Source organism: Pocillopora verrucosa, chromosome 3 (genome assembly GCF_036669915.1).
Source record: "Pocillopora verrucosa isolate sample1 chromosome 3, ASM3666991v2, whole genome shotgun sequence".
Classification (NCBI taxonomy): Eukaryota; Metazoa; Cnidaria; class Anthozoa; order Scleractinia; family Pocilloporidae; genus Pocillopora; species Pocillopora verrucosa.
In genome coordinates this window covers 29,944,391-29,958,748 of record NC_089314.1, presented here as the reverse complement: position 1 = coordinate 29,958,748, position 14,358 = coordinate 29,944,391, and the positions used below count along the sequence as shown (strand labels likewise).

The 14,358-nt window shown below is 38.6% G+C and overlaps 2 protein-coding genes across 2 annotated transcripts; one reads left to right on the top strand and one right to left on the bottom strand.

The window, feature by feature from the left end:
• Positions 1–85: 85 nt before the first annotated feature.
• On the top strand, positions 86–12,453 carry LOC131798980 (glycosylphosphatidylinositol anchor attachment 1 protein-like). The gene is made up of 11 exons (XM_059116642.2): positions 86–141; positions 344–470; positions 834–1,016; positions 1,622–1,875; positions 2,579–2,680; positions 3,071–3,267; positions 4,103–4,299; positions 5,213–5,537; positions 6,002–6,204; positions 11,249–11,431; positions 12,020–12,453. The coding sequence occupies exons 2-11, from the start codon at positions 397–399 to the stop codon at positions 12,282–12,284; spliced, it is 1,983 nt and encodes a 660-aa protein (XP_058972625.2). The 5' UTR covers positions 86–141; positions 344–396; the 3' UTR covers positions 12,285–12,453.
• LOC131798979 (extracellular calcium-sensing receptor-like) lies at positions 6,935–9,603 on the bottom strand. The gene has a single exon (XM_059116641.2). It carries the CDS (start codon positions 9,575–9,577, stop codon positions 7,004–7,006), a length of 2,574 nt encoding a protein of 857 aa, XP_058972624.2. The 5' UTR covers positions 9,578–9,603; the 3' UTR covers positions 6,935–7,003.
• Positions 12,454–14,358: the final 1,905 nt, after the last annotated feature.

The window sequence follows — 14,358 nt, the reverse complement described above, 5'->3', positions numbered from 1 at the left end:
ATAACTTTCTCACTGCGCATGACTGCTATTTCGAGCCTGTAGCCGCGCCATCGATACTTACCGTGTGCGTGCTTGAGAGCCTGGAAAAGAAACTATTCAAGATGGCGGAAAATATTTGACTTTTGAGGAGCATTTCCATAGGTAAGCGCATTTGTTGGAAAGGAACTATTGTTTAAGCCCATTAAAACATAATTAAAATTGCGTTCAGTCTTTTCCCTCGAAGCTTTGCATTCTGTGGCGCGTGTTGTGGTGGTAATCAAAGTTCATTGCAGTATGTGAGTTATTACTTGACGAATTTTAAAGCTTGCTAACTTAAAAGTGTCTTTATCTGTTTCAACTTCAGCCTTAAAATACACCTCATATCCAGCTCTTTTGTGTGTAGTCAGTGCGAGAGAAATGGGTCTCTTGTCAGATGTTCGAGGACGGAAGAAAATTGTGGATGTTTTAGTAACTCATTGCTCAAAGCTGTGGTAACGAGGCTTTAAATTTTTGCAAGATTTTTCTCTTAGTATTATTAGGGATTATACTTCTAATACGCTTTCAATTGATGTTCTTATGTTTTATTTGACAAATTTTCGAAGTTTTTGTGCATAGATGTACGATGTACCACCATGCCAAAATTATAAGGAGATTCACGTTTAAGAGACTAATTGTATCTATGTCGTCCAATTTTCATTTTGACTTTTCCTTTCTTTGGATTTTGCTGATGCATGGTAATGAAAGTAGACAACAGCACAAAGTAAAATGTCAACCACAGCAAACTCTCGCCCACACTGATTGGCAATGATCTATTGATTCATTTATCAATTTTATGGTTCTCTTCCTTTTTCCAGTGTTCTCAGTTACATTATTGGTATCATCTGGCTGTGTGCTTTATCTGATCGCACATTCAATGGTCGTGTTTATTTCTCTGAGAATGCATTGTTGCCTGGTTTGGTTGAAGCAGAATTCAAGAATCACAGACTTGCTTCAGAGTTATTTGGGAAGTTATCAACTCTTCCAGAGGGAGATATTAGGTACCAATCATTACAGTTCTACTCTGCTTTTATAATTTAAGGGTCTAGAAAAAAGACTTACAGACTGATTGAATACTTCACACAGAATCCTGGGAAATTGTCACCTACATGTAATGGTTCCTTTGTGAAACTCAGAATTAAATTTAAGTTCTCATCCACAGGCACCAAGGGCTTTGTTATACACCCATTAAGTTTAATTTCTTAATAATCATGAGTAAAAGAAACGGCTTTTTCATTAGTAGTTTGGGAAAGAAAAATAGAACATTTATATGTGGCCATTATTTTTAATTTAGCTGTCTTTCTGTAAAAACATCTTATCTGAGACATGCTTCATACCCATGCTTGTTTGTCTTACATGTAAAATAATATAACTTTTTCTCTGGTCTCCGACAATTTTATTTGAAATTGTTTTCCTGATAAAGTACATTTATAGAAAAAATGTTTAGGCAAACCTCTATAATTTTCCTGTTGATGTGTGTAAAAACTATTACTGACAATAACCACCCCTCTCCCCCTTGTTTTTGGATCTGGACTTACTGGACCATAATTTCCTTCAATTACCATGTGCATTATTTTCAGTCAACATAATGTCCATTTTTCTTTAGCAATGCTGCATCACAGATGATCACAAACACAATGGAAAACATTGGTCTTTACACTTACCAACAGAACTTCACAGTTTACACACCATTTCCTGGCATTTCTGAGCCACGTGTGATAAATGGCGTAAATATTTATGGGATTCTTAGAGCTCCCAGGATTGCAGGCACTGAAGCACTTGTTATCAGTGTCCCGTACAATCAAGGGAACAATAAAGGAGCCTTAGCACTAATGTTGTCATTTGCTGACCATTGTAGAAGTGAGTATAAAGTGGTATTCAAAGTTTGAAAAATGTCTTTTAAGAAGCTTCAAATTAATGCAACTTTGCTTCCTAAGACTTAAATTAAATGGGAATGACTTCTATTAAATGACATTTAAAAAACACCAGCATATAGTGCTGAAGGATTTAAGAAAATTTTTCTATCTCTGATGGTAATGACTCTGCCCTCTGTGGAGTCAGTGTTTTTAAGGGACTATTGCTTTTCTCCAGAAAATCTTGAGCTGCTTTAATGTCCCGCACATGGAGTGGTATTACAGTGTTACGAACAGTGCTGTGATTTTCCTCTGGATGGACACTTTCTCTGGTGTGTCTCCAGAAAGCTTAGGATATTGAAACATTCATTCTTGATCAAAGAAGACTTTGTGTGAGAGCTTTACAAACATTATGAAGTAAAATATAATGTTATGCAGGATGAGAAGTGTATACTTCTTCTTCATGCCCACCCGTTTATACTCCTCATGCATGGTTTCTGTTGAGAAAAAGGGAAGTCCACTGTGATCTTCAAATTGTGTACTGTACATGTTTCTAGTCACCCCGCTCTGCCTAATTGTAATGTACAATGTAACTGGTTAGTTGAGGGGGGGGGGGGGATTCTGTACAATTTTCTTTTCTTTTCTTGTTTTCTTTTTACTTTTTCAGTATTTGATTTTGATAAATTAAAAAGAAATATCTTTTTTCACAGGGAAAAGTTACTGGTCAAAGGATATCATTTTTCTTGTGACTGATAGAGATCAACTTGGTATGCAAGCTTGGCTTGATGCATACCATGGTGTTACAAATTCTTGTAAGTATTAGTTTCCTGCACTTTCTTTGTTGATATAATCAACTCAAACACTTTGATTTAACAGGTTGAAATAACTCCCCTTGAGTAAATACCAAGTAAAGAGCTCAGAACTTACCTTCTTTATTATTTTGTTTACCAAACTTGATGCCATTGACATTGCTGATCCTAGCAGTATGCAGGATGCGTTTCATAAATGTGTTTCTCTGTGGCTCTGTGTATCGGAGCCCAGAAATCAGAAGGTCTGAAGTTCAGTTCCTCATGGGGACTCAAAATTTTTTTTGTTCCAAGCTCATGATAAGATGAAATAACATCTTTCTCTATTTCTTCACTGAGCTCAAAACTTACCACCTTTCTTATTGTACTTGAAACAACTTGTTTTTCCATTTGCAGATATTTCTTCTGCTCCTCTTGAGGGACATTCTGGTTCCATACAAGCTGCACTGAACTTGGAATTTCTGCATGAGAAAGTGAACTTCTTTAAGATTGCCATTGAAGGAATTAATGGACAGCTTCCTAATCTTGATCTAGTAAATACCGTGTTCAGGATGTGTCGCAAAGAGCATGTTCCAGTTTCTCTACACACAGAGGTGAATTGGATTTTTTATTTAGTGGGAACAAAGAGTGTATTAGTATATGACTTTTTTTGTTAAAAAATCATTTTCCTGGAATTCATTTTAACCTAAAAGATAGCTATTGTGTCTCTGATAATTAAACAGATATTCAAAATCGATAGAAACATGATTAGAAAACTTTTCTAGTACAGTGACAGAGGCAAACCAGTTGGGTATTTAATTATAATGGGCTGTTGGATCACAAGTTGAACGTGGTTACCTGTTACATGGTCCATCTTGAGCAAAAGTCATCTTAAGAGTCAATCTTTATGACTTTGACTTATCAGTGATGACTTCTGCTCAGATTTTTCACATTTTATACTTTTTCACTGACAAAATCTTTTCCAGGGCTGCCCCACTGGGAAAATCATCACTACAAATGAAATAATTGAGTACATAGTGGTTATTTTTATTCAAGTCCTCATTAAGCCTTTCACTCTCAAGTTCTACAAATGAATTCTCTGCATTATCTGTCATGAATTTCTACCAATCATAGCTTTGAGAATTTGGTGATTAATTGGTCAACTTGCCCTTGTTGATATTTTTCTTCCTGATCACTTTTCTGTACAGAAATGTATCTAGGTACTTTGTAGTAAGAAATTTATTTTTACTCACTACCTAGAGTGATTGAAAAAAAGCTCAGGCCCTTAAAATTTGGCAAAAAGATTGTGCATTGTAGGCTAAGAATTCTCTGATCTACAGTTTCTCATTAGCACCACGTTACACCCCTCTAAGGAGTTTTCTCCAGCATGTTTGGACGCATTTTGTCATTTAGTTGCCTTACAGTGTTTGTGTCATTTGATGTTGACAGGGATATCATGAACACCTGGGACCTTGGGCAGATTCTGTGCAATCCCTTGTTACCATGGTGATAATGATGTTTTACCAGGCCTCTGGAAGGGCTTCTGGCAATCATGGCTTGTTTCACAGATATCGTATTGAAGCTGTTACAATGAGGGGTGGCGGAGAAACCTTTCAGTATGGGCGTGGATTTCAGGAGACTGGAAGGTGGGCAGGTGTTAATAGGATTCCATTTAACCCTTTAAATTCCAAAAGTGATTAACATGTAAGTTCTCCCTGAATTATCCATAGATTATCCAGCGAACAGGTAATGAGAATAATCAAACTTTTCAGGTAGAAGTTGTTATCTTGATCTAACCCCAAATTCTCATAACTGATTTACATGGAAATGTGTAGTAGCTAGAGGGGAGAATTAACAATCAGATCTTGGGAGTTAAGGGGTTAATAAAACTTCATTGATTCTTAAAGAACCAATTTGAGCTAATAATATTGTTTTGAAGTCTGCTCTCAAGCTGGTTTGCCCATCCAGCTAGAATTTAGCCTGGTTTCCATTGCATGACACATTAATCCCCGAATTTCATCAGGCTTCCATGACAGATCACTGGTACCCATTTTATACTCCTGGGTGGAGAGAGAGAGAGAGACTGGAACACTTAAGTGTCTTACCCAAGAACATAGCACAGTGACTTTGCAAGGACTCGCCCGTTTACAGGAGAGAATAGCTAAGATGAAAGCTAAAATAGTTAATAAGGCTCTGAATGGCACTGAATGGCACTGAATGGCACTGAATGGTACTGAATGGCTCTGAATGGCACTGAATGGCATGCTGCTGCATTATCTCTCTAAAAGGGTTAACTGTTCGCTTGTCTTTCACGAGGGCCAAATTTAGATTATTTTGTGACATTTCGTACTATCCTCAATAAAGAAAGCCTCACCTTTCAACCCAGTGTTCAGCGTGCTAGTCATAAGGCATCACTGGCATCATTTTGTTTTACTGTAGACATGATTTAACAGTTAGTTCATCGTAGGTTTCCCCGGATTAAGTTAAGTTTCCCTTTCAACACAGTCATACTGGAATCTTTTCTATCGACTCTTAAATATTTGCTCCTTGCTTCGACAGAGTCATTGAGGGTATATTCCGTAGCTTGAACAACCTCCTGGAGCAATTTCACCAATCATTCTTCTTCTACCTTCTACCTGAGTCTAATCGCTATGTATCAATTGGCCTGTACATGCCTCCCTTTGGCTGCCTTCTGTTAGGTCCTCTGATCATGGCTATCGTGATGTGGGTATTAGCCGGGTCTGCTCCAGAAAATGGCTCAAAAGTTGACACCTCACAAGACGAAGCATCGAAGGAAGAAGCTAAATTTAAAACAGCTGAGGTGGAAAGTCGTGAAGAAAAAAGTGGTGATACTGGAAAGGAAATCCCTAATTTAGAAACTGAGGTTTGTTGAGCTTTCAATTTGATTTTCAACCCTGTTGAATTTAATTTAAAATGAAATCAAAATTGTTGAAAAAAGGAAAGAGAAATACGAGAGGCGAACCTTCTCACGGTCACATGTAACATGCGCCTTTTATAATGATGAAGGAACTACTGTTGGTCGCGGTATTTAGAGTCATTTTTAGCTCCGCAGAGAATTGCCTTTCAAGTGAATTGCCTTTTAAAATATTAGTTGGTTAGGTTCGATAAACAGCCTAGAGAAAAGAGTAAGCTATAAAGAAACCAGGCTGATAATGGATGAAGAAGATTGACTTACATTACAAATGATGGGAATTAAAAATTTTAAGCGAAACTTTTCAAGATGCACCAGCCATGACGCAGCTCCTGAAACTGTCGTCTGTGATGAAAAAAACCGCTGAAGCCTATCATGATGGTATGTAAGATGCTCAGAATGTCTTAATTTTGCAGGTAGCATTTTTGAAGTATCCTCCTGACATCGGAAGCGTCGTGCCTATTGCCATGGCAACACACGTGGCTGGTGTTGTAGTGTTTTATTCTCCAGAGCTTAGTTATAAACTGGGACAAGCGACAGGACTAGATCCTTTGCTATGTACATATGTTGGAATGGCTGTCTCCTTCCTTGTGGTAGTACTTCTTCCTTTTATCACAAGGTAAGAGACGTTTTTCACATTACTAGGGGAGATTACTGAATGAAATAAAGAGTAGATGGATAAATGACGCTTGCAGAAACGAAAAGTAGCAAGAATGAACTCACATTTTGAGCTATTTTCAATTGGTCGAAAGTAAGCTAAGATTGCATTGTTTTGCCCTACTTTGCTCTGCTACTTGCGCCTCTCCCCCAATCGGATGCAAAACAAAAACCAATTACGACTTTAAGAGATCCTCGCAGTTAAGAACACTACTGAACTAGTAGTTGAAAATAGGACCTGAAAGAATTCAGGCTCGTTCGGGATTTGAACCCATGACCTTTGCGATACCGATGCAGCGCTCTACCAAATGAGCTAACAAGCCAACTGAGAGGTGTCAATATGTTGGGTCCAAATAAACCATCCAAGTGATGAATAATGATTTTAGATTTGTGAAATTAATATATATTTGCACTGCGGTGAAGAGACGAATTTAAGAGATCCTCGCAGCTAAGAACACTACTGAACTAGTAGTTGAAAATAGGACCTGAAATCGCAGAGGTCATGGGTTCAAATCCCGTACGGCCCAGAAAACACCAAGATTTTACAAAAACCGAGTGGGTTGTGTATATAGCCTGACAGTACTGTTCAGAAGTAAGTTTATCAATCTCGTGTTTGGAGAATCTCGAAAGCCAAAAGATTGAAATAGTTTCCAAGTAAGTCTGAGAGAGATGTTGAATAGAGCGATGTTTTTAGTGGAGTGAGGGCATAGACATATTCAAACCAGCCTGACGCCATTATGTCTTTACAATGTTTGTTTGTTTTAACCGTTACCAAGTGCACCGCTGTATTTCGCCGTTGTAAACGTATAGTTAGCAACTTGTGCTCTAGAAACAAACACTGTATTTTGTCTCGGCTTAAACAGGATTATATAAATTCTCGGTGCAAAAATACAGAGTAAGAAGCCTAAGGCACTGGTGATGTTTGTGGCGCATTCAAGCACAGTTATGTACCATCCTTCGATCGCGAACGCTACCGGATAATATGATATTACGGAGAGAAATAAAATATACATGGAGAAGCCGATGCGCCTCGCTTCATTGAAGTTTTCGGGGATATTTCTCACCCTGAAAGCGTAATACGCACAAAACAGCCACAGAAAAACTCCGTACGCGATGTTTGCGAGCAAGATGTTTTTTCCAATAAGGGTAGAATATGCCTTGCATACAATCGAAATGTGCTGCAGATGAGTGATGGTGATTTTCTTGTAAGGCGGGCCAGTAATGAGCCAAACTACCGTTAAACCTATCTGAACAGCAGTAAGAGTCGCCAGGAGAGCTCTCTGTGTACTGGCTTTGGCGGTAAAGGGCTTGGCATTCCGCACGACGCTGTGACCTTGAAACACGCTGACAATACGCATCGTCTTTACAAGAAGCACGGCAACGCACATGATCCAAATCGTCATACGTCCACAGTGACTGAAGCAGCAGATTGTGTCGGCCGATTCGGAGAGATTCAACAGAGGTATGACAAACAGAGAAGTGATCCCTACCAAGAGGATCAAACTCATTTCTCTGTCGGCCGCCTTAGCTACGGGTGTGTTGAAATACTTCGCCAAGGTGCCCCAGGTGATGAATGTCAGGACGAGTCCGACAGCAGAGAAAACTGCTACAAGTACACCACTCACACTGTTCATTTGCATGCGTAGTATTGGTAAATCAACACAGCGCGTTCGTTCTTCGTTCGATTTCTGTGTTTGTGAGCATTCGGTGCAATTACGAGAGTTGTGACGCGTGCTTATGCTGCCCAGCGGGCACCTGATACACTTCCAGCAGCAAGGCGTGGTTGGCGACTGCCTGGTTCCTGGAGAACAGTCTTTAGCGCAGATTGACCGCGGAGCACTTTGATTTAAAAGTGTGTTCCATACTACATTTGAATTTAGTGTTAGTTGTGGATTCCTGTCTTTCATCCAAGACCCAACCAAAACTTTTTCGTACTTTTTCTCTCGCTGTTTGTTTCGCTGAAAATTGATGATATCGTAGGAGGCCACTAATCGATCTCCAAAATGGTTGAATTGCACTTTGCCAGTGGCTCCGTGAAAACTTACGTTCTTAAGGTAGTTTGGGAGGCTTTTTCTAACATTCACGGGTATAACACCAGGACATTTTCCTTCAGGCAGAAGACCGTTCGGTTCAACGCATTTGTAGATGTTGTCGAGAGCATGAGCTACTGCGTACACGGCATCTAAAAGGTACGGAACAAATGAGCTGCGAAATTGCCTAATCAAATGATGTGAAGAAATGTTGTCTTTACAATCAGACAGTGTTTGGTTACAGATCTGTGTCCAAAACTCATCCCACCATGCCGAATTTCTCTTCAATGTTGCGTTTCGTGTTAAGTGCTTCAAATGTTCATCAAAGGGTAAGTGTCGGAAGTCTTGAGGCTGAACTCCAAGTGACCCATCGAGTCCTGCAAAGCGCGGGTCAAGATGCACGCTTTCCTCGGCGGTCATAGCGTCGCTAAATAGCCAAGTACGGTCGCGAACGCCTTGTTTGTGTGTCTCGTGGAGAAAAGCTCTTGCATACCCGCCTGATAACCACACAAGTACGACTCCAATGTTCTGCTGTTGTTTGAGCTTAATAACAATTTGAACGAGCTTTTCCTGGTAGTCTAGTCTTGGAATAAACTCGGAAAAAGCGATGCAAAAGGTTCTTCGTCGGTATATCTCTTTTTCCACCGCCCAAACACCCTGACGTCCGTACGAGTCATCGATAGCGACAGCGGCGATGTAGGTCCATTTGAAATGCTCGATAATGTCGGCCATGACTCTCGCCTGCCACATATCGCAAGGGATTGTGCGAAAAAAATCCTGGTACATTTTGGAGCTGAGTTCGTGGCTTGTGGCTGTAGGGCTGATTGCAGCGATTTCGTGCACTTGGAGAAGACTTCCTACCAGAACAGCGCCTGCCGAGTCGTGCGGGCCTATCAGAGCAACCACTGGCTGCGTAGGTGAAGAATTGTCATCCAACGTGCGGTTCTTATCTGCCCGACAGACTGCATCAGTGTTTTGAACCAAGTCGTTCGCCATTCTCATGGCTATTGCTGCGTTTTCGCAGTAATCTCGAATGTCATAACCGATAGTGACGTTTGGTAAGATGGTAGAGTCGTTGTTGACGCGTTCAATGGCGAACAACATGGTCTCGACATGGCCAAGGCCCATAGTAAACAACTCGCCGCAGTCATCGTTGGGTCCATTGAAGTGGACATCAAAAAGACCCCCTAATGTAACATCTGCTGGCTTGAAAATTCGATTCTGATAAAACTTGGTGTCCGTTTGATGTATGGGATCTATCACGCTTAAAATGGACAAGAGGGAGACGATTCCTAGACGTTGCATGGTCAAAAGCTCGCAGCTATGCAGTCGTACTTCCTCCTTCGTGTAGCCTGGTAGGGCTTAATTGAATGCGAGAATTACTTATTAAGAAACTTACTGCTTCACAAGAACCATTCGAGATATTTTGACACGTATTTGTTGACACAAATATTTTCCTTTCGTCAAACAGGAAAAGTCTGTGTAAGTAGCTAAGTTATTGATTCTTGTCGGTCCCGTGTTTGCACTATATGTGAGTCCCCAAACTTAATCAAATAAAACGGCGACTCAATTTTACTCTCAAAACGGATTTTGATATTGTAAAAGCTTCTTTGGTTTGCTAATTCTACTTCCATACAGAGGAAGTGGAAAAAGTCAACGAATGCCTTTTATCAGATTCTATCGACATGGACCATTAATTATTTATTTTTTTTACACCTTTCCATTAAGAAGTCGATTACCTTTATCTGTGAGGTATAATATTCGAGTACTGGTGAACTTAACACAACAGATAAATTGGAAAAAATGCTCTTCACAAATGAGAAAAGGGAAATTTAACTATTTTCTCGCTTGCATTGATAGACATTGACATTGATGATGCGCCTTCAACTGATAGATCCAATAGAGAAATAGAAACACTGTACTCGTCATCTTCATAACAATAGCAATCTTTCCATATCATTACTCAAACAGGTGTAGGGTAAACAGCAGTGGTGTTCATTCCATTCGCGTAAAAAAAGGTTCTAAAAAAATCCCTCTGTATTTACTTGATTAAGGAGAACTTGTCTGTAGATGAATTGGTCGAACAAGATAGTTAAGAATTTATGCCCTCTGTTTCTGAAATGGAGGAAATATTTTTAACTAACTCATGCGTCAAGTTATTGTGTCAGCAAATTTTAAGTAAATACTTTTGTAAATGTGAAGCACCATTGTAAACACTAATGATCTGAATTTATATCCTTGAACTGTTGCTGCAAAAGGAGTTACAAAGCGTGTTTTTATGGTTTACTTTGTATTCCCGTTTTGATTCTCTAGTTCAGGACTCGCAAGAGTCATTTCGTATTTCTTTTTAATTTTAGACAGAGTGCACTTTATTAAATATGATTCAATGCGCAGGTGAACTTCGAATGGCGATAAACTAAAGAAAACAGAAATTAAGTTATCACATTTGATTAAGTTTGATGAATGTGCATATATTTTGTATTAGAACTTCTCAACTTATGCTCCCTTGCATCTGCCTGCAGGCTTTTCAACGCCAGTGAAATAATTGTACTGTTTTTTGTTTTTTTGTTTAAACAAATTTTTAGGTTTCTTTCATTTGATGAATAATTTCAATTGCTTTTTTGTGAAACGACCGTCCTTTTCTTCGCTTTACCCGTGTTTACACTGGAACTCTTTCCTTGCCAAATTAAGTTGTATGAGTGAAATTGCTTGTCAAGGTCGCCTCAAAAGAAAAAACCGAAACAATTTACATAAACCCGTCAAATGTTTCATGGCAAGTGTACTTGTCAAGAAAATTTTGTCGTCAAATTTTTCTTTGGGAGGATACCTGTTAAAACTCCTATTAAAAGGGACAAAGATAAAGCTACAAATTTCCCAAGTAAACACAGCCAAAAATAGGCTTGTCAAACGAAAATTGATGGTGTAAGGCAGATCCATGATACAAGCCACTAATTTCATTATTATGCTCCATTGAAGGTATTCGAGTGACGTAAGCTCTCATCATGTGACCCTTCGAAGCCATTATATGCTCAAATGTGGAGCTTTGATACTCTTCTCTGTTCTCATGGGAGCAATGGCGGCCATAAATTTCTCTCTGGCCTTTTTGGTTAGCATGTTCCAAGTGCCTGTATACCTGTTGGTGGCCCCTTGGGGGAGGAGGTTAGTAGTTCATTCATTTATTGGTTAATTGCGGAAATTGTAAATGTCCAAATTTTTTTTTGCCTCATTGTTGCGCATATCAAAAACATCGTACACTACTACTGACCAGAATCCACCTGGGTTTCTCTAGCATGAGGCGACCACGTGTGACACTACTCCTGCTGAACGTTATTCTTGATCATCGCTTACCCCTTCACAACACCTCCACTTTGTCGAGGTGGCTACCTGAAATTTTCCTAGTACCGTCAGTGCAATGTTTCAAAGTCGTTCTTACTTTGTATTGTTTGTTGTCTCAAATCAATATTATTTTGCAGTAACATTCTCTAGGCTAATGCTATTATCACTGATGTTCAAAGTCTCTCAAGGTTTACTTCTTCATCCAAAAATTACCCATCAGTGTAAGAAGATCAAAGACTAATTGAAATAGAAAATTAAATCTTCAGCTGGAACTCCTCTCATTTTTCAAAGAAACTCTTCAAAGCTGATGTAATCAGTAAACTTCAATAATGACTTGTCATTGATTTGCAAAAACTTTATACGTTCATTTTAAGATGATGATTAAAATTCTTGTTCGCATTTTGTTGACAGGAGTCGCCGTCTTCTCCAAGCAGTGCTACTAGTTTTGGTATCGCCGCCGATGATTCTATTTCTCCTTTCGCTGGCCTATAACGTAATTGTCTCACAAACCGAAGCTAACATCAACATCATACTTCAATCCACTCTTACAACTGTCTGCCAAACCGTGACGTCATCAATAAAAGAAGCCCGGATGTTGGGCACGTGGTCCTTTGCGATGACGTGTCTTGGGATTTTGCCCAACTGGCTTATGTTTTGGTGTTTAGCGTGGCGCTGAAATATGAACTAAATTACCTAAGGTCTTACGTTTGATTCTTCATGGTTTGATTTCTTTGTCTCATGCTGGCGATAAGAAGAAATTAGAACTTCTTGGGAGTCTTTTCAAATCCTTTTAAAGATATTTACCGGGAAAGTTCTGACTTATGAAGTCATTTCGAAACATGGGCAACTGGTAACGCTGAGAAAATTTTTTTTTATTAAATTAGAGTCGTCTACCCATTTACATTTAAGAAGTTTGTTTTGTTGTTTTAAGATTAAATCTTCTCCCTGATACTAAAGCTTGTACGCTTTCACTACCATTTTTACAGTTTGTTGTTTTAAGATTAAATCTTCTCCCTGATACTAAAGCTTGTAACCATTTTTACATTAAGAAGTTTGTTGTTTTAAGATTAAATCTTCTCCCTGATACTAAAGCTTGTACGCTTTCACTACCATTTTTACATTTAAGAAGTTTGTTTGTTTTAAGATTAAATCTTCTCCCTGATACTAAAGCTTGTATGCTTTCACTACCATTTTTACATTTAAGAAGTTTGTTTTGTTTTAAGATTAAATCTTCTCCCTGATACTAAAGCTTGTACGCTTTCACTACCATTTTTTCCTGAAGAATGTCTTGGTATTGTAAGGAGAAGTAGCATGTTAGTCACTCCTAAAAGTTGACGGGTTGAATGTGAAACCATTATCGCAGTATCCTGTATCCCATGTGTGAGGTTTACCGCTTCCTTAGTCAAATTCTTTTCCGGTTAGATAAGCCTATTCGTTCTATTTTCGCTTTTCTTGTATAGTCATTGTACTTGGTATTGCGGTTTGCGGTAGTCATCGAATTAGTTTAGTTCAAAGTGTCCCGTTCACTTCAAAGAAACTTTAAAATGCAGATATATGGAATTCACCGAGTATTACTGACGAATAATTATTAACTACAACCACATTTAGTGAGAGCAATTTCTTTTTTCTTTGTGCTAAATTGTTGATAGTGCATATCAAATGACCTGGACCCTCTAACAGGTGTACACATGAAGATGTGTAGTTTCAAAACTTACGCGGTCTAAAAATATCAACGACATTTGAGACCTTCGAAATATTCCTTTTCAATTGGCAAAGTCACTTCCCAATCAAAACTCATCACATATCCATGAAATCTTTGAGGTATAAGCGTGTTTTCGGTCAATGGAACAGTCCATGTTCACTCGTCCTTACTAAATAAGCTGAAATCATCAGAGTGATGTAATATTCTGTGTACAAGATATTGATGACAGATTCACGCTGGATAACTTTTTATAATTTTAAAGGTTTCCAATTTTCTTATCAATTTACTTCCCACTCAGGTGAATTTATAACGTCATGTTCAATATTTCACGATATCAAATACCCAACTACATTTATTCGATGCCTTTCAGTCGGATCTGTCATGGTGGTGGTTTCGAACCTTCTATGCAATATCTATTATTATTGAACTCAAAACTTGTTGTACCATACACTATCATTACAAAGTAGCGTTGTTTGTTGTTGTGCGTGTCTCATAACACTTGCAATGGAATGGAAATGGGTGGCGAGATCCAAATGATAAAATGTTCAAGGTGTCAGGGGAACTCAAACAGACAAATCATGGGGACCGAAAACAAACGTTAAATAGAATGATCACTAATGTCCCTCTCACGGACTTAACCTGTTTGAGTAATGATGTGGAAAGATTGCTATTGTTATGGAGATGACGAGTACAGTGTTTCTATTTCTCTATTGTATCTATCAGTTGAAGGATAGGAAGCAACGCAAGCATGGAAAGAGTAAAATTTCCTTTTTCTCATTTGTGAAGAGCATTTTTCCCAATTTATCTGTTGTCTTAAGTTCACTAGTACTCAAATATTATACCTCACAGATAAAGGTAATCGACTTCATAATGGAAAGGTGTAAAAAAAAAAATTGATAGTCCATGTCGATAGAATCTGATGAAAGGCGTGTTTTGACTTGTTCCACTTCCTCTGTCTATGGAAATAGAATTAGCAAACCAAAGAAGCTTTTACGTTATCAAAACCCGTTTTGAGAGTAAAATTGAGTCGCCGTTTTATTTGATTAAG